At 37.1% G+C, this 27,030-nt stretch overlaps 1 protein-coding gene across 1 annotated transcript; it reads right to left on the bottom strand.

The window, feature by feature from the left end:
* Positions 1 to 35: 35 nt before the first annotated feature.
* Positions 36 to 19,068, bottom strand: TMEM182 (transmembrane protein 182). The gene is made up of 5 exons (XM_064710409.1): positions 18,928 to 19,068; positions 18,415 to 18,514; positions 16,940 to 17,038; positions 8,278 to 8,415; positions 36 to 259 (listed from the first exon to the last, which is right to left on the bottom strand). The coding sequence occupies exons 1-5, from the start codon at positions 19,066 to 19,068 to the stop codon at positions 36 to 38; spliced, it is 702 nt and encodes a 233-aa protein (XP_064566479.1).
* Positions 19,069 to 27,030: the final 7,962 nt, after the last annotated feature.

Below are 27,030 nucleotides of genomic sequence, written 5' to 3' on the forward strand. Positions count from 1 at the left end.
ACAAGTGTTGCTGTATTCCCTTCAGCAGTGTCTGACTAGTCTGAGTGTAAATAAATGTAACGCCCTACCAACAAGAACAGCATTCCTGCTAATAAAGCAAAAAATACTCCTATAGGAGCCAGCATAAACGACCAGCCATAACGTACATAAACAGCAAAGTCTGGGCAATCCATCTTTTTCATGTTTGTGTAGTTTTCCAGATCAGCCATGGCCTGGACCCAGATGACATACATCACGACTACCAGTGAAAACAAGGCACCTGGAAAAGAAGCATCAGGTTTTAACAACAGAGTGTGAGACAGATGCTGGGTGCATTTAATGTGTTACCTAAAAAGCCACCAATGCCTGAGGTCCTGTCTGCATGGCACTGTCAGCCACCACTGGATAAGTTTTGCCTTTGGCTTCCTTTAACTAGCACTACCCCCATCTTGCTCCTGATCTGCACTGAAGGGCATGCTCCCATGACAAAGGTGATATCTGGTTCTGGTAGGCAGACTTTGGTGACAAAATTCATGCAGGTATTTACTGTTTTGAATTCAGGGGTCAAGGAGGGGGAAGGAGGGGGAATGGAATGGGACAGTCTGGGAAAAAAAAATGTACTTTTGCTTCCCAAACTCTGGAATTGTTTTTATTAGTTTTATGGATGAGATATAGAAAGGAGTGGGAAATCTTTCTATTATCTTCACCTCTCTGCATTTGCTTCTTTATTCTTTTGAAAAGGGCTGTGTTTGGAACACAAAATTTCAGAGTATTCTACTCAAATATTTTGCATAAAAATTCAAATGTATTTAATTCAAAATCATCCACCTTTTGAAAAGAAGCTCTTGGTAGAGGAAAAAACCCAACAATAATTAAATAATATCTATGAAGCAGGCTATTAGAAATAACCTCAAATTGGATACAACAGTTTCCTGAAATTAATCCACCACATAATTCACAGCCTTTTCCAAACCACTCCTCTGAAAGGCCTTAGAATTGTTTATACATGATAGTAATAGGAGCACATGTCCTTACAAACTTTGATAATCTCCTTGTTACTATACACCAGAAGGAGATATAAGAAGAAAGTGCTTTCCAGAGTATCAGTTGCATTCCTAATATTTCATTTCACTTTAGAGGAATGTGGACACTTGAGAAATGCAAGCCTGCAGAACAGATGCTCCAGAAGAAGATCTGCTGGAGGACTGAGGGCACGAGTCTAAATTTTTTGCATGCTTCAGCCTGTACCCATTTGCTCCCTGAGCTCCAGCTGTCACAGCAAAGTGGCAACAGCAGGACCATCTATTCCAGCAATCAAATACTTGAGGGGCACCACCCCATCACATTTTCATCCCAGAATGTTTAGGTGCCTCATTAAAACACAACTCAGTGCACAGTCCTGGGAACACTCACTGCCAAACTTGAGGTTACAGGCTGTAAGTCAAAGGTATTTGTGGTCTCTTCTCCATCCTGCTAAATACTTGCAATGCAACCTTGAACAAATGTGATATTTGTGGCAAAACCCACAAGTGCACTTTGGAAACACCCATGGCCAGGGATTTGCTTCCATATCCACATGTCCTGGTAACCTTTGATGGTTACCTTTCCCCATCCCCAATTTGAGATGCTGCCTTTCCATACACAACCTCCTTTCCCACCCTTTCTGCCCATTTACCAGGGAGCAGCTGTTCTCCTCATACCCTCACGTGATGCAGACAAAACCAGGCAGGTTAGATGGAGCAGCTTAACCTGGTGATCTTTCTGCTACTGCTTTATGGACAAAATATAACATCTTTATATACATCCTGAACATCTGACAGGTTAGAGCTCATGGCTCAATCCTTATAAACATTATCTTTTGAAGACCAACAAAAAAAGGGCTGAGGCATAATCAAAACATTCCCAAAGGATCTGCAATTTCTAGGAGGCTGAAATAATAGTAGAAAAACTAAATAAAGAAGGAGGCAGACACATTTCATGTCTATGAAATACACTTCCAGGATTACATTTTTGCTAAGGTTCAAATTCCTAACAAAGTTTGAAAAAACCCAACACTCAACTCTAAGAGGCATAAATTCAATTTTGAAAGTATTTTACCTAAGTAAAACTCAATTTTGATGGAATTTAGTACTGTGCTTGTATTAAACATAAAACCACTGAAACAATCAGAGAGAAGGATTGCCTTAGGGCCAGACAAGAAGAATAAGAAATTAAATTGAAAAACTCTTTAAATATAATTCAAATTGAGCAGAAGATTCCTATAACAGAACATCTAAAGATAACAGGTAATGTGGGCAACACAGGAAAATTAGAACAAAACAGAGCTAATAACTTTTGATTAAAAAAGTAGAAAGATTCTGGGACAAATTTATAAATGGAGTTATTAGATATCTGGATTTTGTTCAAGGTTTCAAAATTTGAACAAAAATTATAGCACTAAGATTTGGAAAGATACATTAATAATCTGGCAAAATCCACAAGGACATTGGAATTTACCTCTTTAACTGGCTGTGCCTATGCATTTTCAAACTAGTCCTCTATTTAATCTCTACATAGGGAAAACAGTCCAAAACAATAATAATTCCAAAAGTAGTGATGCATATTCCCTTACTATAGCAGCAGGTAAGTATAACCAGGCCTTGCACATCTGGAAAGCCCTCTGGCATCCTGGGTAGAGCAGAGTTATGTAGAGAAGTTAGTAAAAAGCATCTATCATTAAAACAAAACTGCATCAAAGGTGCTTTAATCTAGAAATGGGCACCCCTTGTTTTCAGACACTCTGAAGTAACACTTAGGTAGTTAAACTAGAATCAACACCATATAGGTGCAAAATAGCAAGCCACGGCTGCCAGTGGTGAAACAACTTCAGGGAATCTATCATCCATCGGGTGTGATTTCACAGCAAGCTGTTACACCTGTGAGTGGCAAATTGTCGGGTATGGAAATTTTCAGAAGAAATGTATGTCAAGCAGAGATAAATGTCCTTCCTTAAAAGGGAAGAAAAAGAAAGGAATAGCATGTAAACCCTCTTAATTAAGGCACTAAAGGAATATTTAAGGGTTCTCATCACCTGCTAATGGAGACTAATTAATACGTATATTACTTAGCATGTTCAATAAATATCTTGAACAATAGGATCAGGCTAAGTAAAAACTGACCATGTCCTGTTGCCATCATCAGTATTTCATTCATTAGCTCTCCTTTTGTCTAATTTTCACAGAGTTATGACTTCACGGGAGATAAGCTCTTAGACAGTTCACTGAATGTATATTTATCCTGAGAAATCTGCTCCTGCACTCTTGCACTGACAATCTATTGTAAATGTTGTGAACTCTCAAAGGCAAGCTCCAACACAAAATTACTGAGATTGAAAAAAACAAATCCACAATTTCTTGAAGCAAATATTTTTAAGAACAGTGTGTGCTGTGATATATTTCTACATTTTTGGCATTTAGACCTTTTTCATAGAGTGCAGGCATCCTTTTGCCTTTGCCTTTTAGTGAATAAAAAATAGAACAACAGTTGCATGAATCAATAATGATGAGGGAAATTATTCCTAGAACATGAAATATGTCTGAGAGAGATTAAGACAAATAAATACTTCTCTCCTACTCCTTTTTCTTTCTTTTTTTCCATTTTCCTTTTTTTTTATAAACACACATGTTTGAAATACAGCACTGTGCAGTGTGATAAGACACGGACTTCTCTGAGGTCACTCTTTTCTGTCTTTCACATTCATTCTTTTGAATTTCTTTCAAACAAATACTTGTGCATATTGTAGAGGAGAAAGAATACAGAACCTTTAGAAATGTCTGTGAATTCAAGAAGCAGTTTGCTGGCCTTTAGTACTGATTCTTCCCACGTAGAAATGCCTTTCACTTGTCAATGGTGAATGGCTGTTTATGGCATGAATCTTTTACTATGCAGACACGAAGACAACAGGTGCTGGAAAGAATGATGTGAGCTTTTTACTTATGCCTGGAAGTTTAGAACTCTTTATCTCACTTAAGGAAAACTTCTGTGTGTGTGTGTGTGTGTGTGTATTTTTTTTATTAAATGCATTTTCCTGTTCTTGTCCTTATTTCTGATTCTACCACCTACCTTGGCCTGTTGTGACCTTTATTTAAAAATAATGGTTGGCATTCTCTGCTGAAGTACATGCAGAGGATCCCATGCAAAAGTTATGGAAGTAGGTACATGCCTCTAAAAACAGATTTTTGTCCTCATGTAGATCTCAAACTAAAATGCCATCTTGTTTCACTCTTTTGGCAGGAAGCAGCAGTCATACTTCTAATCTTGTTTCTTCACCAGGATGTGTTTCTGTAATGCTCTGTGCACATCCTGGTATATTGCTTATTGGCATCAGTACAAGAGGACAGTTTTCACCACCACCAGGCAGAAAGAGGTACAAAGTAATTACGGACTTTATTGAAGGCTGCTCTAAGAGATCATTTTATGGCAGATTTCCCTTCTTTTCCTATAACCTTTGAAGCACCTATAAGGCTTCTTACAGTTTTCAGCACCATAGCTGCTATTGGACCATCCTCTGATGTTGCAGACATGGAGATGAGGCTGCAAAGGCAGGACCCAAGTCACTGACTGGGGTATCATTGAACTGATACTCACTTTTCCTCACAGGTCTTGCAGGTGTAATTTTAACTGTGCACTCAGGTGGTCAATAAGGTTACAAAGTTTTGCTACTCCCAATTAAGGAAAAATGGGTCAGGAAAATGATAGATGGTGTTTATTGTAGTTATGATGGCCACGGAATGGCAAAAGTTAATATCCTAGGAGGAATATGAAAGATAAGACCTAGAACTTACAAGAACACACTGCAATCTGTGCAGAGAACTGGTAGGCAAGATCCCAAGAGAGGTTGCCTTGAAGGGCAAAGGCTGCCTTAAAGGTTAAAGAGCCCAGAAGAATCTGCTGTTGCTCATAGACAATTTCCTTAAAGTACAAAAAAGTTCTTTTATGTGTAAAAGAATTAAAGCAGGACTTGCAAAAATTAAAATTAACCTCATACAAAGCTGCATTAGCAAGAACACCATCATTAGATTTGAAAATATTATTATCACCCTTTATTCAACACTCGTGATATCATATGTGCTAAGCTATGTCCAGTTTGGAGTCCCCATGTGAAACAGATGTACTGAAAAACTGAGGTGATGACCACCACAATGGTTAGGAGAATGGAGAACAAGTAGAGGCTGAATGAGCTGGGGAATTTTAGTCTAGAAAAGAATCCAGTCTTCATTTTTTTAAATGAAGTTATAGAAAAGATGGGGATAGATTTTCAGAGACCTACAGGCTTGACAAGATGAGAGGTAATAGCCACAAACTGCATCAAGGGCAATATCAGGTGAAAACAAGGAAAGAAAAAAACATTTCTCTCAATGAAGTTGGTCAAACTGGGACAAGCACCCAAAGATGTTGCAGAACATCAGTTCCTGGAGATTTTAAAAACTTGATTGAATAAGGCTCTGAGCTTCCTGATCTAACTTTGAATACAACCCTGCTCTAAATGGAATGTCAGGCTTGATTGCCACAAGAGGTCCTTTTCAACATAAATTAATTTGTGTCACTTGGGATCTCTTGAATGGGTCCCTCCAAAAGGCAAATCTATCTGCCTTAGCACAGAGAAGGTGAGGTGTCCATCTGAGGGTTTCTTACTGTTGAAAAAATAAATTTAAGCAGTTGGTTCATACAAAACAGCTTTCAGATGGCTGAACACTTGGCAAGAATCTCATTCCCAATAATATCTTCAGCTACTTCCTGAACCCTTAGAGGTCACAACAGATCATGCTACAAGCTGCACTCTTCAGTTGAGGGAGAGCTTTTATCTGCTGCTAATTTATAAGTTAAGATTGCAGAAGGATAAAGATACATCCAATAACAGGTACAAAATCATTTCATCTAACTTATTTTTAAGACAAGTAGGAAAATGACATTTTCTTCTTCTTAAAAGAAGAACTTCTTCCTAACTTCCAAAGAACAATCATCTTGTCTAACTTCCTTCTCAGAGGACTATTCTCTACAGTATAACATATACTTGAATTTTGTGGTAAGACATCATCCAGGCTCTTTCAAAACAATGTGCATAATTCCTTTTTTTTTTCTTCAAAACAACCTGCTGGTTTCTGTCTTAGAAGAACTCTTAACTTCAACAAATCTAAGTCACATTAATCTAAGTCACATTACATCTTTTCATTTTCCCATTAGGTCTGTGTTTAAGTAGATGCACACCCTGGCTGCATCCTGATCACATGTTTGAGAAGTGATAAATATGCCTCACTTCTCATCACTCTCCCCTTCCATGCCCTGCTTTGATTTGGCAGGCAGTTAAATGAACTCTCTAATCCTGAAGGAGACAGGAAGGGATCAGGGCAGCAGGGAGACAGTAGAGCACATCATCCTCTTCTGCATCAGATTCTATCTTATCTTGCTCTGCCTTGAGCAAACTGAATGGGTCCTATTTTCTCCTGCCACCACCACTTTTTTGACAAATGATAGCAGGATTTTGCTGCAGACTTTTGCTTTTCAACAACAGTAATGGTAATAGTAAAAATAACATAGCTTTTTTCTAAAGCCCTGATTGAGAACAGTCCTGAAGTTGAAACATGCTACATACAGAGAGAGTAAAAAATCAGGATTTCCCTTGAAGAACATTTCCTCTATAGGGACAAAGGGTAAAAGGGGCACAGACACAGACCCAAGGTCACACACTGGGATAATAAAGCTCACTTAACTTCACATACCTAAAGAAATAGTCTCTCTAGATTCTCTTAGTAAAGGAAAGAGAGGTGTAGGGTTCCTCGATAGCACATTCATCTGATCCAATTAGGCCCCTCTTTCAGTGTGAAATGAATCCCCAGCTGGGGGGACTTCTTACATGCCTACCGTTTTTACTGCCATTGAATGTTATTGCCTCTTGCAGGCCTCCTAGGGAAGCCAAGGGAGGCTAGCACAGGCTTGGGGATCTAACTTTCCCCTACCTAAATGAGGGCAATGAACTGACACAGAGTGGAGAACACAAGTGTCGCTTTGCACCTCTGCCAGTCAGTTCCACATCTTTCAAGTGCCTTTTTCCTCTCAAACAGCTTCTGCTACTTTCTAGTGACAGCTGAGGTTTTTCATGCATTACAAATGCAGAAAAAGAGCAAGACTCACATGGGCTCTTGCCCTGCAAATTAGTGACAAAAAGCATTGAAATATCTTAGAATCTCCGTCAGCCTATGAATATTTTTTGTATGGCTTTTAAAAGTGTGGAGGAGTAATTCTCAAGAGATGAAATGTAAGTATGCAGGATTTTCTTCAACTAAAATATTATAAAATACTTCCCACACTTCACTGAGAGTCCTTTGGAAGGGAATAATGATCACTAGCTGCATATGAAGAGCTTAGAGGTGCAGTGGGTAAGCAAGGTCAGGGGGTCAGTATGAGAAGCAAAAAGAGAGCCGAGGCCTTGTGGTCCTGACACAGGTGGCTCTGCCCTGTAACACAATATGTTCTCACAGGGCTGCCTCTCATCAGGCTTTAAACCAAGGAGAACAGAGATGGAGCACATACTATCATTTACATCCTATATAACTATATCTTACACACCAGTGTGACACCTTCACAGACTTTTCAAGGTTAAGCAAACAGTGTGCCAGTGAGCTGTCCATATCAGCTGAATCCTGGGAGGGTGAATCCTCCACTGTACATGTGGGTTATGAGGAAGGAGGGAATTCAGTTATTTGTTATCTTTCATTCGCAGAGGTTTAGAGCTCCAACTTACTCATACATGACAACTACTTTGTTTAGTCCCATCACATCCAAAGCATTTTCCTGTATTGGTCATGTATATGTGCTCTGTCTCCCAACTTCTTCAGAGTCCACTGTAATCATCTTTTGCATCACTGATAAAGGACTAAACCCTCTCCTTAGCTAAAGTCCTTGAGAATCCTATAAGGCAACATCCTTATTTATGCATTCTTTTTCCTGTTAAAAAAAGTAGATTGAAATTGTAGTGTAATTCCATTATTTGTCCTGGATGTGGGTTTTTTTTAACCCTAACCCAAAGCTTAATATAAGGTTTTTTTAACCTTAACCCAAAAATAGCTTTTGTAATAGCTTCATGACTAAATAACTGTGCAAAGAACCTGTGTCTAAGGCAAGCGTCCAGAAGCCAAAGGATTAGAAGCATATGCTTTCTCTTTCTTTTAACCATGATTGATACAATTTTTGCTTAAGGAAAATGGAAGAAACAACTCATCCTTTCTACTCTATAATTGACTGAGCAAACAGTATACCCACCAGCAATGATGAAAAAGCCTCCTCCTGCTTTGTATAAAATGTGACTGGCAAAAGGAGCTGCACAGATGATGAGGAAACTAGCCACCACAACAGTGAGTACTCCCAGGAGCATAAGAACTGTCCAGAAACCTCGATAAACTAGAGAAAAGGAAGACAGAAGAAAAATAATACAATGCTTTTTAGAACTTATCCAAGTGGGTAACAAATATTTTCCTTTCCCCTTCTCTTATCACTTGCCTTATTAACAAATGAAACACTAATTCTATTTTGCATATACATTATATATCATGTGGATCAAAATAGGTTTGATTACCAGCCCTTACCTGATGATCATGGAAAAAAGCATGTAAGTTATTGTGAATGAAATCTATCTGCTGAATATTAAGCAATACCGTGTAAGATAGCAACCTGACCAAACTGACACTCCTTAGAAAATGGTGCAGCAAAGCTATAGCAGTGATTCCTTGGGATAAATGATTGGACTGGCACAATTATTTTACCAAAATTGTGTGGAAGAAGCAGAGAGCAGCAACATCTTGACACTCCTACTGCCGAGACTGTATCACCAATAACAATCTGTAAGTTCTTTACAATTTATGGTTGGATAATGCTCCTTATATATGGCCATATTCAGCAGAAAGAAACTTAAGAAACAGGGAGAAACTAAGAAAATATAAACTGTATTTCTGAAAAACAGCTAAATGTCTTAAAGCAGCCTATTTCTGCTCTAAAGCTCTTTGTATTTTATTAAATTTAAAATGTGATGTTTCAGAAGCCCGTTAGGCAGTGCCAAGCAGTGCTGAATTAATGGATGCAGCTGGTGATAAATGAGCTGAGAGTTTTGTGACATACTCTGGCCAAAAGAGTCTTTCTAACAATTAGTTTTTAGCTGGTTAATTGCACATCCATTTAACAAAGTCATCATTTTACAAATGCTACAAGAGTGACATAAATTTCTCCCATGAATTTAAAAATTGGTACATTAACACAACCCATTAGTAAAATTATGAGTTGTAAAGATCTCCATCGTCAGATCTGAAAATCTTGAAGCACTGACAATTCAGTGAGTGAAAAACATTTCCACCCAACTGAGAGAAAGCATATAAGCCAGCTGGCAAGTCAGGAAAAGTGTATCACAAAAGAAACTGCCACTTATCATCTGACAGCACCTACTTACTGTTATGGAAAAACACAACCAAGCAACTATTATACTGGTTCATATCCTGGAAGATTCAAATTCATACAACTTGTTAGAGACAGCTATTCAGTAATAATTCAGGTTTGCTCTCATCTGAAATCTGAAGGCTCACAAGGCATTAGCAGCTCGTGTTTCCCACTAATGTATTCCAAAAGTCTATGGTTTTTAACTTGACCAGCTTAACACAAGTTAAAGAATACATCATCAGCCTTGTAAATGTATTAGCTAGATCATGCTCGCCACATTACATTAGCCACAATTTTTAAATAACACCCTTTTTAATCCAAGCAAACATTCAGAGACATAATTTTCCGCCACACTGATCAGCAGATTTGGGCATATAAAGGAGGAATGTGTCTGAAAATACCTGGCAGAAGGGTTAAAATTGTGGTTTGGTTCATATTCAAGTCTCCATTTCACATAAACAAAAAATTATTGGAGTAGTAGGTAAGAAATAAGGCTATGGCTCAGCAAAGCTGTTAAATGTGTGTGTTGCTTTAAGTGCTATACCTCTTATGGGATTTAGGCACCTGTTTAAAGTTAAACACATAGTTAAATGATTCACTTAATGCAAATGGACAGCAAATGGAGACCTAGAAAAGTAAATCTCTCAAGTGCTTCAGTCTTGGGTTTCTGAAGCAATTTCATATTATTTTACTCATGGGGCTACTTTGATAAGCTTCATTGCAGTCTCCAAGTCCATGGGACATTACTTCCTCGTTTAAAGCCTAATACCACTAAATCAATCTATAACCACCCAACTCTTTTACATGGGTGGCCCAAGGTACTTCAAAGTCATACTACATAATAGGACACATTGGCCAAAATGAAGCTTGAAAAAGCTTTCTTGTATATTATTATTGTCAGTCACCTAAGTCATGGAGCAGTGTTTCTATTTTCTCAGTGGAGGAGGACACAAGATTCTCCAGCATTACAAAACCAACATTCATTTTCATTATCCACTTTTCATACAGGAGGCTTTGAAGTCTGTTTTTAGTGAGATTTCCTGAGAAAAGCTTGATTTGATGCTCAAATATTCTTAGAAACAGAGCACAAAAGAAGTACAAATGTAACTGATGAAAATTTTTTCAACCTTTCTGTAACTATACAAGAGAAAAGCTGTTTCTCTGCTCCAGCACTGTAACTATTTTATGCAATATGTGGGAAATACTGATTTCACCTATCTATCCCCTGACAGAAGCTTCCATTCTATTTCTCCAAAATAGTTATTTACTCTAAAGAATCATGGATAAAGTCTGATTATCCTAATTCCTGTTTATTAAACTAATTTAGTCATTAAATATCAATTTAAAAATAGAGTGTAGTTGACAGGTACAAAGTCTGCTCACAAATCTGTGACTTTTCAAGTAAAATATTATCCCCTCTGACCTGCAAAGCAGAAAGTCATTTGGTTCATTTGTGGAACAGGTCTGAGGAAATACCCTACGAGCACTTAGACTTTTACTTTTGTAAGGGAATTAAAAAGCCATCATTTTCCTGCAAAGATGGCTTTGCTTATTTTATGATCTGATCATTTTTGCTTAGATCACATTTCCCATCATCTCTACCTAGATGGACAAGATCAATTTCTAAAGGGCTAGTCATTCAAAATAACAACTCAGGCCTACTGCTGTCATTTAGCTTAGCTGTCATCTATAGATGAACACAAAAGAGCTGGTTGAAATTAAATCTTTTAAGAGAATGAAATTACTCTTCAAGTCAAAGACTTTGCTGCTCTGAGGTTGAGGCACACAAGGACAGATAAAATGCAACAGAGAATGCTGCTTTGAATTACTCTTCTTTACATCCCATGAAAAGGGCTGACACTGTGATCCAAACAGTCTGTTTCAAGAAATAATGGTTCAGTGAACCCATAAAAAGTGTATCTATACAAAGTGTTAACAGAAGTTTGAACAATTTCAAGTCTCACTGAGGTATTTCATACGATAGCCCATGTTCTGGTCCAGATGACAAGGAGTACCCTTGCCTCTTCCAGATACTTCACAGATATGTTAGAGTTACCCACCTCAAGCACATTTATTATTCTGAGTGTTTCCTACAACAGAAGAAATAAAGTACAAGCGCTACTGCAGAGTGCAAAGTAAACATATCTGCAGTGTTTAAAATCTTAGATATCATTTCTCTGTGTTGCAAGAGTGCTAAACAGAAGGTTTTGTAACTCATCTTGGTAAGCCAGCCCTTTGTTGAGTACAACATTTGCCTAGGAAATGACAGGCAGGCCTAAAAATGAAAAAGACTTAGCGGAAAACTTAGGAGTACACACAACTGCACCATTGGGCCTGCATATGAACATTGTATTCCTCCAAAATTGGATGACCTGTAGTTTTCCCTTGCTACTTGTTTTTCTCACTAAAGATCCTAATTTAGGTCCCTCCAGAGACTTTCACATTATTTGAAAACTAGAAGTATCTCAGTTTGTGCAGTCCGAAATTTTGGAGAAAGGGAGGAAATTACCACAAGCTTTCTTTTTTAGTATAGTGGATCCCAGCATTGATCACTGAAAGTGAAGTAACACTGAAACTGAAGTAACAGATTCATATTTTAAGACATTACTGATACATGATTTGAAAGAGAAGCAATAATTAATTTGAAAAGTTACAGAGCTGTGTCCCCTACACTCACACTTGTGAAGCAGTCATGGACACCTCTGGAGCTCCATAATAGTTACTCAGGAACAGCCCAGCTAATGTCACAAAGCAACACCCTTCTGCTGTCGGAGATGTTAACATCAGCATCATGAAACCATACCAAGTATTTCACTGCCCTTGCTGACTCAAAGTGTTTTCAAAACACAGCCATCAGTCCATAAAAGTAGTGTGGTCTACCATAAAAACCCAGGCTACTTAATCTTAAATGTATGTCAATATGAATTATTAAGCACTATAAGGATGAAAAGCCTTTTGAAACATGTGTTAGTACAATGCCACATGAAAATTTCCAGGGGTAGGCAAAAGGTCTTAGAAAAGTTTCCTTGAACTATCATGGACAAGCTCACATCCAAAAGGGAGCATTTCCTGTGATCTGACAATGGATTGTATTTTAGAATGTGCAGTTTTTTACCTCTCTATTTAATGCAAGAGATATTGAAATGCTTTTGACAAGAGTTTTGCCACACACAGTGCCAATACAGTGAAAGGCAAAGTGCCAGAACTGCTCTCAACCAGGACTATTTTCTCTGCAGATAAGCAGCTGTAAATGAAATCACCTATCTCAGCAGCAGTACAGGAGACACAGTGGGAAGCACAGTAAACTTTGCAAGACTTTTCTCAGCTTCATTCAGCACCCTTTACTATCCCGTAGTAATAATTATTTTTTTCAAAAATAGCTTTAACACTACTAAAAATACAATATTCACAAATACAAATATTCACAAAATGGATACACTGCTTTTTTAAAATGCTTCTTACTTTTTAGCTGCTTGGGGGGCTACAGAGATCACATTTAAAAATGTACTGTATTACAATCTCTCATGGGCAATTATATGACTATTACAAAAGAGCATTTTTTCCCCTAGAAATAGACTACTGCTAACATTTCACTGGTACAACTTCTATTTTCAGATTTCATGGCTGATATTTTCCAGATTACTTTAGGTTAATTTCAACCCATTAACAAACCTGCCAATAAATTTGATCTCACCATTTTAGATTAAACAGTTGTTAAATCAGATTTTTGCTTCAGTTCTATAAACATTGTGTATTATCCATTAGGCATTACTTAAAATGCTGGCAATGTGCCCATTACTGGACAAAATAAGATACCAATAGTCAGGAAAAAAATACTGGCAGCTACAAATCAGAGTATTAAACTAATATGCCAGTGCTGTCCCACTAAAATGCTCCCACTTCAGCTTCAAAAGGTGTTGGGGTGATTTACAACAGTTAGGGCACTATTGTGTATTTCCAAATTAAGCTGAAAAAAATCCCCTTAAAAATAAAAATAATGAATTAGTGACTAAGTATTAGATTTTTCACTTCTTTTTCTCACAAATAATCTCACTATGGCCAATGGGACTATTTCCATGAGTAAGAACTTTGCACATTTTCCAAAAACAGGCCTAGTATTGTCCTATAGTAAAAGAACTTTAGGAAAGTGTGATAGCCCTTGAACATCAGTTTTAAGTAACCTAATGACATGATATTATGCATGAATCTAGCTAGCATTGAATTAATATTAAAAATACTATGTTTTTATGCTTTCAGAATAGCCTGATGGGGCAACTAATCTCTTTATGATTATGCAATAATATGTCTATTTTAAAATATATAGGTTGCTGCTGTGGTATTTCTATTGCATGATCTAATTTAATTTTTTTATTCCTAGGTTGTAGTTTACTGCACTTATATATGTGAATCATCATTAAAATGAATGTCCTAGCAACACAAGGTGCTAAGTCAACTTGAGAGCTGCACACTATAAAAGTTGTCACTCTAAACCTCTGTACCATTACAGAAAGTCACTGGAGACAGGCTTCCCCTGAGTTCATTTAGAACCTGTTTCAGGTTAAGATAAATGACATGGCCTATGAATTTCTTAAAATACATTAACCATAAATGATGGATCACACAGCTTTTGATGATACCTTACACTACAGCTAGGGGAAGTCCTTCCCACTCTGTTAAGATTATTTAACAAAACCAATGAACACACAGAAACATTATAACCATGATTAAAAGATATGGCAAACTGCAATTTCAAAGCAGTGCTATCTAGCCCTATGAAGCTGGTCATGCATCTACAGTAATGATTAAATGACTGGATACATTAAAGTATGCATTCAAACCTCCAATATAAGCACCCCATAAGCTTTTCTGCCTTTACATTTCCATCTAAGGCTGTAGTCCTTGACACCAAGAGTTCATAGTCCAGGTTTGTAAACCAGAATGAACCCAGCCTTTGGTCTAAAGCTTTGTAAGGCAGACTGAAACACTAAAGTTATCCATTCTCAGTGCTTTAAGATTTTTGGGAACTATAACACAAAAGCAAGCTCAACATACAAAAAGATGTAAATAAACTAAGAGAGGATAGGTGAGCCTGTTTTGAATTCTAGCCCAGAAAAGTTCTGAACGCCATTGCTACTAAAGTCAAAGGAGTTATGTCAACAGAGAACTTGGTCCAGACACTGCACTCAAAAAGCATCAGAGATTTCATGTTCCTCAGGCAACTTATCTTTGTCTGAGCTCTTCTAGCCGGATGGCGACACAGCACTCCAACAAACCACACTTGTGTCTCCACACAAGTGACTGCACAAGGGGCTAAAGTTAAATTCAAATTCCTCTAACATTCAAAAGTTTCTTGAGTCAAATAGTCTGTAAAAAAGTCACATGCCTAGACTTGTTCAGCAACTAATAATGCTCTGAACAGAAAGTTATAAACCTTTAGAAAATATATTGTATACATGTTTGATTTTTCTAATGAAGTTTAAAGCTTTTTATTCAGCTGTTTCTTTTTCTATGAAAGAGCAAATGAAGATGACAGAAAAATTCTCATTATCTTGTTATATTTTGTTAAAATAGAACTTGATTGACTCACTAAAAATACAATTATAAACCTGGGGAGAAAATTTGAGCTTTTTATCATCCCCAAAAGAGAATATGTCGAGAAAGCTATGAGCCGTGAAAATGATAATATTTTATCAAGAAACAGTAGCAGAACCAAAAAAGGGGACAATAATCTCAAATTATTTTATTCTATGTTTTGTTAATGTAAAGTATTAGATGCAGACAACTGCATATACAAATCATAAATGAAATCTTGATCTTCAGAGAACCAAACTGAAGACTTTTGCCACTGGCTTTATAGAGAACCACTTCCTGCACTGGGAGCCAGGAAAAAGAGGATAACCTTGTAGCATTTCTTAATTTAGCAACTCCAGATGAAGCAAGGTTTTTAAAACCTGTTTGCCAAATATCCTGGGCATGACTGTCAAACTAGAATAAAGGAGAAACAAGTTTTGAACTAACAGAAGAGATGATGACATAACCTTCTTCATAAAAAGTTGTGAAAGACTCTTGAGCAATCATAACTGTTCTAATAAATAACTCAGCTTGGATGCTGAAAATGAAATGTAGGCATAAAAAACCCCAAACCGTCTTCAGTTTTAATGAGCTCGAAAGCAATCCAACTGTATCTATTTATATAGCAGGAATGGCTCTGAATATACTCTACCTGGGCCAGCATCTATAGTACAGTTCTGCCTACTTTTAATCTCCTAATATGAAATATAGATAGGAAAATTATATTTGAGCAGTGGTTCTTTTGGCAAACATTAACTAAAATTAATTAAACTTTTGATGATATTCCTTCTCCTTTTCTTTTTCTTTGTTTGTCCACTTCTGTGTAATCATGCAATATAATTTGAGGAACCTTTGTGAATGTATGAGTGAATGGTGGAATACAAACTCTGTCTAGGCTATTACAAGCTGATGACTCTGTCACTTTCAAATGGAAAGATAAACTGTTCTAGATGTGCTGTGAAGTTACAGATTAGATCTCTGAATGGTGAGGTCTGAATTCTTCCTGGACAAACAGTTCATAATTTCTAAAGATTAACAGAACCATTATAATTCTAGTTTATTTTCTTTTTCGTGTCTGCAGCATAAAAATTGGATTCTAAAGACACTTCAAGGTTAGCAAAAGCATAATTACAGCTTCAGGACAGGAAGGGATCACTTAAGTCCCTTAGTCAGCAAGCTCAGAGACATGTAGCATGCACACATCACAGGTTGTTTAAAAAGTCATGTGAAACAGATATCAGAAGTTATTTACTTCAAATATGTTTGTGCAAAGCTCTTAATATGAATAAACGTTCCTGGTATTTTTAAGTCTGTCCTAAGTGTTGTAAAGACAGATCTTTCTAGGCACTATTCAAACATAAAATTTCTTTTAATGTTTATCTTTCACATGTATATAAATATATACTTACATGTATTTCTGTTGCAGTGCAAGAGTTTCTCAGTGAAGTATATCTGAGTCAGTTAAATAAACTCAGATAGCTTTAAGGTTCTGCTCCTACTTCCACATAAAGTAAAAATGCAGTAGATTTCCATACGTGTTTATTTATTTAATAAAAACAAAACCCCCGGAAAAAAAAACAAACCAAACCAAACCAAAACAAAAATTCCAACCAAAAACAAATACATGACAATAAGTACTTGCTTAACGTGTTCAGCCCAAGGAAGATAATTATGATGTTGGAGAAAAAAAAGCACTAAACAAGAAAGCTCTCTGGTTTTTTTGTTGGTTTTTTTTTTAGCTAAGCATTATTTATGTGCTTTGTTGAACAGTGGCTTAAATATGCATGTTGTAAAACTATGAGAAGTATGAAATAACAAAATATGTTAATTAAACAGTGTGGGTGATAAGGCTGTTTTATTTTGAAGCATCCAAATTGTTTTCTTGAAACTATGGGCATTGTATTCATTTGCACGAAACAATACTTACTGATTGCAGAGTCATAGGAGGTGGAGTTGTGTTCATCTCGGAGAAGAGGAAATGGGGACAGGTAAGCATGTGTACAATTCTTAGAAGGTGACTGGTTGGCTAAAAATGAAAGAAAGCTAAAGATTAATATTTTACTGCCTTAACAATATTGTGTATCTGCTCTTCAAGTGGGCAAACTGAACTTCATAGGTCAAGATTTCAGGTCTTTTCCTAGGCAATAGCTTACAGTGAATTTGGTTTGGTAAGAGATACAAGCATTGTTACCCAGACAAGAATATTCCTTAAAGAGCAATACAGATTTGTACTCTGAGACAGTAAACGAGCCCTGCTGAAAGCACACTGCAATTTATATGTGATGCATATGTATATCTTTGCATGCATATGTACCTTTCTCATTTGAGGGCTAGTTATATTCTTCTCGTTATTACATGTGCAGAAAAAAAAAACAAACAAATAAACAAAATCCAAAATTACTTTTTCTTTTGTGAAAGAACAATGAAAATATCAAGCATCTTCAGAGAGTTTACAATGGCCACATGTAAGAGTCTAGTCTATGGAATGAATATCCTCCAGAAAAGAATAATTTCACCCTTTATACCAAAAACTTCTCAAAATATAAACTTCTTCCTGCAAAAGACAAAGGTTGACTATAACTTAAACCCCATCTAAGTTTCAGATTCCCGACCACATAATTTTCCAAATAAATAACAAGGGGAAATTAACTACAATGAATATTACATTTTCCACCCAAGACAAAGCAATATATTTAGCAAAATATGGGTTATTGAAGTCAAATTTGTATGATGACACCTGCTTTTCACAAGGATTATAGAAATCTTTCAATAAGGTGAGGGAGCTCCCTACCTCAGAGGGAGGGCCAAAGACAGGAGAAGAAATTTTGCTTGACTTCTAAATAGGAGGTTTTGGTTGTAATTCTATCTATCTTAGAATCCTGGATGTAGTGAAAGAAAGCAACAGGTAATCTGTGAATGTAATAAAGAAAATCTTCTGGAGATGGTGTATCCTACACCATTTTCACTGTGGAGTTGCCCATTCCCTTCCTGACCCACTTGTAGTCCGTAAAGAACAGATGGAGAAACTCCCCAAGCAAAAATTCATGGACCAGGCTAACCACTAAGCTCTTTTTTCCTTACTTAACAGAAATAAACCAACTGTTTAGCAGTAAGTGGTAAAAGACTTTGTAGCTAAGAATGGACTCAGGTTAGCAGGGCATCCATAACAATCACAGTGTAATCTGATAGCTAAACTTGTATCATTTTGTCCTGGGGTTTCCTATAGATTACAGAAGTGTGTGTCAAGAATTTATTTTAGGGTAGCTGAAGAACCTGATCACCAAAGACGCCATATGAAATCTAATGATTCATAAGACAGAAGGGAAAACAAAAAGCACACCAAACCCCAACAATTATGAGAACAAACTACTGTAGATAAAGTAAAAGGAAAAAATTACTTACTATACCAAAACTTCCACATGCTGCCATTATTATCTCCTACATTTCCACTAAACCAGCACCTCCAGAAGAAACCTTCATGATGGAAAGTGGCCTTCTCTTCCTACAGAGGAAGAAATAAAAGAAAAAGAAAGCTATTATCATACAATTTTTGAATGACTGAAAGAATTAAATTCAATTAGATGCTGATGTAAAAAATACCGCCATCATAATGACACACAACCTGTCTGAATTTAGGTCAGCTAGAACATTTAAAAACAGTCCTTCTTCTTTTGAAAGAATATCATATTGCAAAAGCAGTATAAAAAAATAAAAATTAATTTTAAAGTGATTATAAAAGGTTTTGAGGCAGGCTTGTAAGCCTCCAGAAGGTCAAAATTAGTATATTCAAAAGTATATACAGAAGTAAATTCTTAGAAAATAAAAAAAATTAGTATATTTAAAAGTTTACAAAATAATCACATCCAAGAAGTCTGCATATATAATTTGCATTATAAAGAAAAAGTTCATACTAACCCCAGCACCTTCAGGTGCTTCTGAGCAAGTTCCTATTTCTGTAGCAAGAAGCCAATAATCTGTTCCAAATGCCACCAAAAAAAGCAAAACCCCCAGAGCTGCAAAGAAGCCTCCAAAAAATATCCCCACGCTCAGTTTCATTATTGAAGTTATTAGGAAAAAAGCAAACAAAAAAAAAAAAAAAAAAAAAAAAACAAAAAAAAAAAAACAAAAAAAAAAACAAAAACAAAAACAAAAACAAAAAAAACCCCTTAATTACTTAAAAGGTTAGCAGTAAAATAAATTTAAAACAAATGATTGGTAAAGTAACTAAAAAACTGTATGGAGAAAACAGCTCATATCTGAAGAAGTTTCTCTTCACTTGACTTTCTGCCTGTGCCCTTCTTCCCAATGCCCTGTGAGTCGATTTGTGTCTCCAAATTTGTGTTCCATGAGGCTGACTCAAGTCTGACAGATGAAAAGGGCCTTCTATTTTAGGACACTGATGGCAGAGCTTTGCTCTGTTTCGCTGTCCGGGTGAGGCCAGTCAGAAATAGCTGACCTTCCCCTAACTAATCAGGGATTGACTTGAAATATTATTGCAGCTGGTGCACCATCACCGATGGAGATGGAGTTGCAATGGCTCTGTCCATCTACGTGAGCAGCGTTACACAGCACGCAGTAGTAGCAAGGACTTCCAAAGTTCAGGCCTGGTGGTGAAGGTTTCCTTAGCTGCTAGCATGAAAGGAAACACCTTTCAAAGCAAAGAAGTTACTCCAAGTCATGTTACAAAAAGAAGGCTGAGAATTTTTTATAGAATTTTAAAATATGGTAGCCGAAATGAAGAAATGCCTCTGAAAAATCCTATATAATAAAAATACAGTTATCTTTAAAAATTTACATCCTAAGTTTAAAGTAATAACTTTAGCAATATTAAACACAAAAACACCTAAATGCTTTATTTGTTCAGATGCATCTTTTTTGCATGTATCAAAAATTTATGCAGTTAAAAATTCCTTCAAGCATCTGATAAAAATCTTCAATCTTTTTAAAACAAGAAGACACTTTCCCAAGAAAATGTTTTGGCTATTTTGGAAAGTGATGAGGTAAAACATTTAAATTACAAGTACTCACTGTACAAGAAAAAGGCTTTTTCCACAACTTCATTTCATGCCAAGCAGGCCTTCCCAGTCATCTCTCATGGATTACAGAAATGTGAAGAGTTTGTAACATGCACCAGATCCTACATTCCTTACCCAATAAAATTTCATTGGAATTATTTATCACCAGAATAGAATTTTCCATTGATAATGCATACTGGGAAGCACTGGGCTCAAGAGAAGAATTAAGCCAGTTTACTCCAGAAAACATTTGTCACAACAATTTATGGCAATAAACTTAGGACTCCAGAGAGACTCCTACGTTCACTATGCCAGTATTGGTTTGGACAGCGCATCAGCCTGCTTGAGGACAGCAAGGAAAATGCTGTTTCTACCATCTCCCTTCATTTCTACACTGATGAACTGGTGTTGTGTCCTCAGTGGTTTTATACCGCTATACAGTCTGCCCAACATCATATTCACATTTGTTATTAACCATATTTTATTCAAACCTGATACCATACTAATTTCATACACAAGCACATTTAATATTCTGTGGCCTTTTTGCACTTCAGAGTTTCAGTGTATGCAGAGCAGCAAATGAATATTCAAACAGACTCTTTTTGTCATATTTGCTTTTCCTGACAGCCACTGATGCAGTTCATTTTGATACAGCAGAAGAGAGGTGTTTAGAAACCTAATTTTGGAAAGGGATGTTTTACTGTTCATTATTAAAGAAAACAAAAAAAATCAAGACAAGGAAGAACACACTTCTTATAGAATGCACTATAAAATAAAATAAAAATAGTTACTTGCAATTTGGAATAATACTTCAACTTTTGGTCAGCCCTGAAGTGGTCAGGCAGGTGGATTAGATAATTATGTAGGTCCCCTCTAGCAAATATTGTATTTTGTTCTGTTCTGTTCTGTTCAATTCTATAATAATGTGTCAAAAAAAAAAAAAAAAAAAAAAAAAGTAGGATTCAGTTCAGCACTAACATGCCCAAATTGAGACAATTTCATATAAGCTAAATGTCTTTCCATCATAATCAATAGTGATGACACTCAGTGGAGCCAGAGAGCAGCTCATCACAACCTAGATTTGACTCCCAGGGCTCTGCGCAGTCACTTGGGTAGGTACCTAGCTCTAGCCAGTTCCAGAGTATCCTGCTGGCTCCCAGCTGCAATACCAGAAGGGTGTATTTCCCTCTCTGTTTTAAAACACCTGCTAGCCCCACATGGGATCTTACATGCCCCCTCTCCCTTGGATGGCACTAGGACCCTACAAGGGGGTGACTGAATCACATCTGGAAGGAGTGACATGGTGGCCTTGCTGTCATCTCCCACAGCCGGGTGCCCCAGGATGTCTAAGGCACCTACACTGGGCACGCAGGTGCCACAAGGGACTTAGAGGAGGCCAACGCCTTTCCTGAGTGACAGCCACAGCCAGGTTCACACCACCTGTGCCATCCAGGCCACCTCTGAAGCCAGGCTCCGTCAGCTTCTCAGACCATCCTGGAGGCACTGCTGAGTGTTTTAGCCAGATTCAATCAACTCTGACCGCAGCAAAGATCTGTATTTCACATGGAGATGGCTGAATTCAAAGGCCTTAATCTGCAACCGAATCCTGCTCAGTGAACTGGAGTTCCCAACTATTTTGCTGGTGTATGGGTGGCCTTAGAAAGCACTGGCCCAAAGTTCATGAATTTCATACAGTGAAATTCAAAGATACAGATAGTCACAGCATAAACAAAATCCATTTTATTAAGTTCTTCATGATATCTATTAAAAATTAATTCTAATGCACTGTTTAACACTATGCCACTTACCTCATAATAAATAATCGGATGTCTTATAATGTCACAACAGTGAACTTTTCCAGCATTAAATTAGAAGATAAAGGAGAACTCCAGACCCCAGTCTCAGCCACTGAACCACAATTAATAAAACAACCAAAAAATATCAAATGGCTAATTCCATTCATGTTGCACCTACCTGTCCTCAGGACAGAAATATGTCAGTGACTCTGTGAGCCTGTTTCTGCATGAAAGTAACCTATTCTTGTGAGTAGCTTCACTGAAATCAGTTTGCATGGAAAGTTTTGCTGAATTCAAATGACAGCTGAATTACTGCCTGTGCAGTGCAAGTATTTATTTTTAATATACTGTACATGCATTCTGGTCTCAGTTTAGCATGTTCATCCTGAGAGGATCTAATTTAATTATTCTCTTTTATATTTATGGCACATTCTCTGGCAGTGTTATCTTCCAAATACTCTAACATCACCAGTATTATGCCCGTCTATATCAAGAATGAAGCAGAAGCCATGTTAAGACGTGTTATGTCAGCTTAAAAATTCATGTTATCCACCACTTGAATACTCAAAGAAAGTCTCAGGGCCTTTTTCTTTTTAATTAAATTAAATTCTGAAGGTTCCTCAATAGAAGAGAGAAAGTTTTAAGGGAGAGAAAACAGAGCCAAGCTTATCAAGGCAAAACAATCATTATTTTGAATCTTAAACAAAGTCATTCCCTAACTCCTTTCAAAACTCCTAAACTTCTGCAGAAATACTGTCATTTTAAACCAAAATGACTTAGCCAAATTTATCCCTACTATAATGACAATTAAATAATTAAATCAGCTTTAATATTCAATTAATTTGGCAAATTAAGCCAAACATTCATGGATTTTGTTGACTCATAGTGTGAAGATTGAAGGACCCACATAATAGATGGATTCCAGTCTCATTTAACAAAGCTGCAAAAGTTTTTTGATTTTATTTCTGTTTATTCACCAGATAGATAGGGCTAAACTAAGTCCTGAATCTGCATATTTTATTTATGCATATAATAGTGCCAGCTTCAACATAGTATCTGAGCCCCTCCTTGTATTTAAAAATAGAAAAGAAAAAAAAAATAAAAAAAACAATAGCAGGCTGTTTCTTTTTTTTCCTTTTCTATCTGAAGGGGGAAAAAAGATATTTATGGGAAGGGGATGTTGTTTATTTTCTTGTTTATGTTTGTGTGTGATTGAGTAAGTGACGGGTGCGCGTATGTTTGGAATTGGCAGGCAGCTCCTTATCTGTGCTGACAGATATGCCCATGATCTAAAAACAGCCTTTTAGAACTGGCTGCATGTCTCACTATATACCAAGAAACAATTTCAGCAACTGCCTCAGAGCTGAGTCCTTCTGAGACCTCAATGCTCACTTACTGTTCTAAACAGTAATGGGAGTATCTCATCCACTGATTCCAATCCTCCTCCTGTCCATGTGTCCCAGCATTGACACGATTACTCGTCAGGAGAGTACTAGGCAGACAAACAGCCAGACACCTACACAGCATATCCTGCACACACCTTGTCCATTAAATGTGTGTCTGAAGTTGATCTTTAAGCTGGTCACATCAGGTTTCCTCTACAGTCATATGTCACTTTTACAGCACAGTCCATCTGACCTTTTTTAGGACAACCACCTAAATGTGCAAGAAACCGTGCCCTAAAAGTACAACTACTTTGGTTGGTTGGTTGGTTGGTTGGTTGGTTGGTTATTGGTTTGGTTTGGTTTGTTCACTGACCAAGAGCAGGTCTGGAATAACCAGTTTGAGATATGACCACTTTTTTCTTAACACTACCGTAAATCAGACCCCAAGTCACACAATCACAGAGTGACTGAGGTTGGAAGGGACCCCTAGAGGTCATCCAGTCTAACCTCCCTGCTCAAGCAGGACCACCTAGAAATGATTGCCCAGGACCATGTCCAGGTGGCTTTTGAATATCTCTGAGGCTGGATACTCCAGAACCTCCTTGTGTGAGCAAACACCTGCCAGTGTTTGGTCACCTTCACAATAAAAAGTGTTTCCTGAGGTTCCAAGTGACCCTCTGGTGTTTCAGCTTGTCCCCACTGTCTCTGGTCCTGTCAATGGACATCACTGTAAAGAGCCTGGCTCTTTATATAAAACTCCCTCTAAGCCTTCTCTTTTCTAGGCAGAACAGTCCCAGTTTTCTCAGCTTTTCCTCATAGGAGAGATGCTCTGATCCCTTCATCACCTCAGTTGTCCCTCATTTGACTCCCTCCAGAGTGTTCATGTGTCTCTTGTACTGCAAAGCCCAGAACTGGACACAGCACTCCAAGTGTGGCTTCACCAGTCGACCCACTGTTAGCCACCTGCAGGAACACTTGACAGACTTGCAATCACCCTGATGAACAAAGCTCCAGGGTGTACATCCCATTTGGACCCTGCCTTATACCCTCTCTGTGTTCAATACTTTGACACTACAAAGCAACACAGATTTATTCAGCCACAGAAAGGAAGAAAAACTTTAGTATGACTGAGTGGATCACTCTGTTTCATATATCCCATTCTAAATCCCATTCCCATCCCATTCTATTCCTAATCTTGCATTAAATCTACATTAGATAAAATAGGTTAAAAAGATAGCAAAGCACAGTTTCTTTTTTAATTGTGTCATAACACTGAATCAAGATTTGATGAATCCATGTCCCTGAAAATTGGGCAAGATAACTAGAATTATCAGAAGTACAAGAAGTGCTTTCCTTTATCACATTACCATCGTGAGTGCTCTGAATATTTCATACAGTTATAGGAAAGCCAGGCCAATGCCATTAATGTTTCCCACAATACTTTCAAGTCATGACACATCACATGTGCAATTTTCAGAGAAATGAATGAGTTGCCTAATTCTAGGAAGTATTCCAGGAAGTTTCCTATGAAAGTAGTTATGCACAAATAGTCAGAAATTAAAAGTTGGAGTCTTCTTCACCATTCTTGTTGCTGCCTTACACAAGTCCTTCCACAGCAGGATGCTATTATGAATCTCACTCTGAGGCTGTAACACCTTCCATTTACTCCACAAACACCTTCTGATATATATATTTTTGGATTTATTCAGGAAGTCTGAGCAACTAGCCTTTAGGTCTTTCTGTGCCCTTCCAGCTTCTACAGAGCCACTGACCTTAAAATAAATAATTAAATAAATCAAATCATAGACTCGGTGAGGGATTGGGGGGTCCAGCATGGAGAGTGGGGAATGATGTGTGTGATTGTAAGAGTACTCTACTATATAAGAAAAGAGATTGAGGTCAACAGGAGTCATCCTGGCCACCTTCTGCTCCAGAGAAGGATCAATAGTATCTAAACCATTCCAAATGTATTTGTTTTATCTGTTAAACATTAATTGAAAGAAACACAAAAAGCCATGTGGCCTTAGTTATGCTGCCATGAAAAACTCCAAAAGGGAAAAAGTAGACCCAATGCCTGAAATAATTCCTTCCTTTAACAAGCTGTTTTATAAATGCTTTCTAAGTCTCTCTGACATACCAGTGTGATTCATTTACAGCTTTGAGGATGGCATCAATTAAAAGGTTTCTTTCCACATTCCTTAAATTTGCAGATCTTTTCAGACAGATTACACTTTAAATGTCTTTAACATTAACAGATTCCAAATTCAAGTTCATTTACAAGTACCTCTTAAAATGTTCTAGACCACTGGATTGTAACTTTTTCTACTTCACTCAATTTGTATATGAAAAGTTGAAATGACTGTTGAAGTTACCGTAACGATCTGAAACAGTAAACCAGAATGAAATAAGTCATTGTTAGATTCACTAAATTTGATGACAAATTGCACATTTGGGGTACTTGACCTTACCTGTTTGTAATGCAGGAATTCAATAATATATTCTATTACTGAAATAAATCAGTGTAGTTGTCTTAGACCTGTCTCACAGAAGTATTTTCAAATTTTTTTAAGTATTTATAAGGTTTAAAATTTTCTCCACTATTGAAGTAATGTGAGGATCTTTTTGAAAAGAATTTTATTGGATTCCAGATGACTTCATCAATGCTTTCATGTCCGGGCTTGAAGCACACATAGCCATATCTGCAGACTGCCTCAACCTCTTGCTCGGCAGGTGACACCAAATATTTACAGTAGATGTTTTCACTAAAAGGCTGAAGATTCCTCCCCCTTCTCCTCACGAGCAAATTGAATCTCAGACATTCTCCCACAGACTAGTTCTCCTCTCATTCAAAATTTGAGGCAAGAATAGCCCAACAAGGCTGCGAATAATCTGATCTCTGGCAGCCCAATGCTAGAAGAATTGTTCCTTCTGCCATTGAAATCTCTCTCACCCTCTCTCCTTCTTTTTTTTTTAAACCCTCTCTATTTATTCAAAATTGATCATCCATTAGGACAGCAGACCTAGACACAATGTTGCATTAGTATACAAACTAAAACACTGGTCCAAATGTAAGCTTTCTTTCTTTTTAAATTCTGGTTCCTCTATTTCTTGTCAAAAGATGAGCACTTTTTTGTAACAATAAAAAAACTTACTGTTGCTGGCTGAGTACTATAACTACCAATTTCATCTCATAATCACTGTCTCAACAGAGGTGCAGCTCCTCATGCTTTGTTTCTAGCATGATGCACCTCACACTTACGTTACTTACATATAATGAAAACAGAGTACTTTGATTGTGTAGTGGCAGTAGTCTGCATCTTCTTCCTGGTTCTAGCATTATCCATAAAATCATTAATTTTCATTCAATTGCTACTACCATGTCACAGGAGAAAAAAATAGAAATAAGAGGATCATCTAGGCATTTCTGAACACACATGCTGCTGGCCACTTCTGAGTACCTATTCTGTACTTATTTTTAAGAATCATCCAGTAACAAGTCAAACACCTTAACGTAATGTAAGTGAACTATATTGATAATATCATTTTAATCAACCTACTATGTAATTCTGCTCCCAAATACAGTAGACTAGGTCTATTTTCCTTAGGGCTCTGATAAGTGGTCTTCATTGTATTTCATTCCTTTAATTGCTAGTCAATTCCCTTATCAGTCATAAAACCACTTTATTTGAGAACATTGACCTTAAGATTTATTTATCTGGGAGACTTTATCTTAAATTTTGTAATTGCAATTAAAGAACATGAATGGGAACCTTGAGGCAGCTGAAATAATCTGCCTTCAGTTCAAAAGTAACAGAGATATTT

The sequence above is a fragment of the Zonotrichia leucophrys genome, chromosome 1 (assembly GCF_028769735.1).
Source record: "Zonotrichia leucophrys gambelii isolate GWCS_2022_RI chromosome 1, RI_Zleu_2.0, whole genome shotgun sequence".
Taxonomy (NCBI): domain Eukaryota; kingdom Metazoa; phylum Chordata; class Aves; order Passeriformes; family Passerellidae; genus Zonotrichia; species Zonotrichia leucophrys.

Coding starts and splice junctions, on each gene's coding strand:
- TMEM182 (XM_064710409.1), bottom strand. CDS start 19,068: ATGAAACTGAGCGTGGGGATATTTTTTGGAGGCTTCTTTGCAGCTCTG. Junction 8,416..16,939: donor CTCCTATGACTCTGCAATCA/GTAAGTATTGTT, acceptor CCTTTTCTCTAG/TTTATCGAGGTTTCTGGACA. Junction 260..8,277: donor AGGCTTTTTCATCATTGCTG/GTGGGTATACTG, acceptor CTTCTTTTCCAG/GTGCCTTGTTTTCACTGGTA.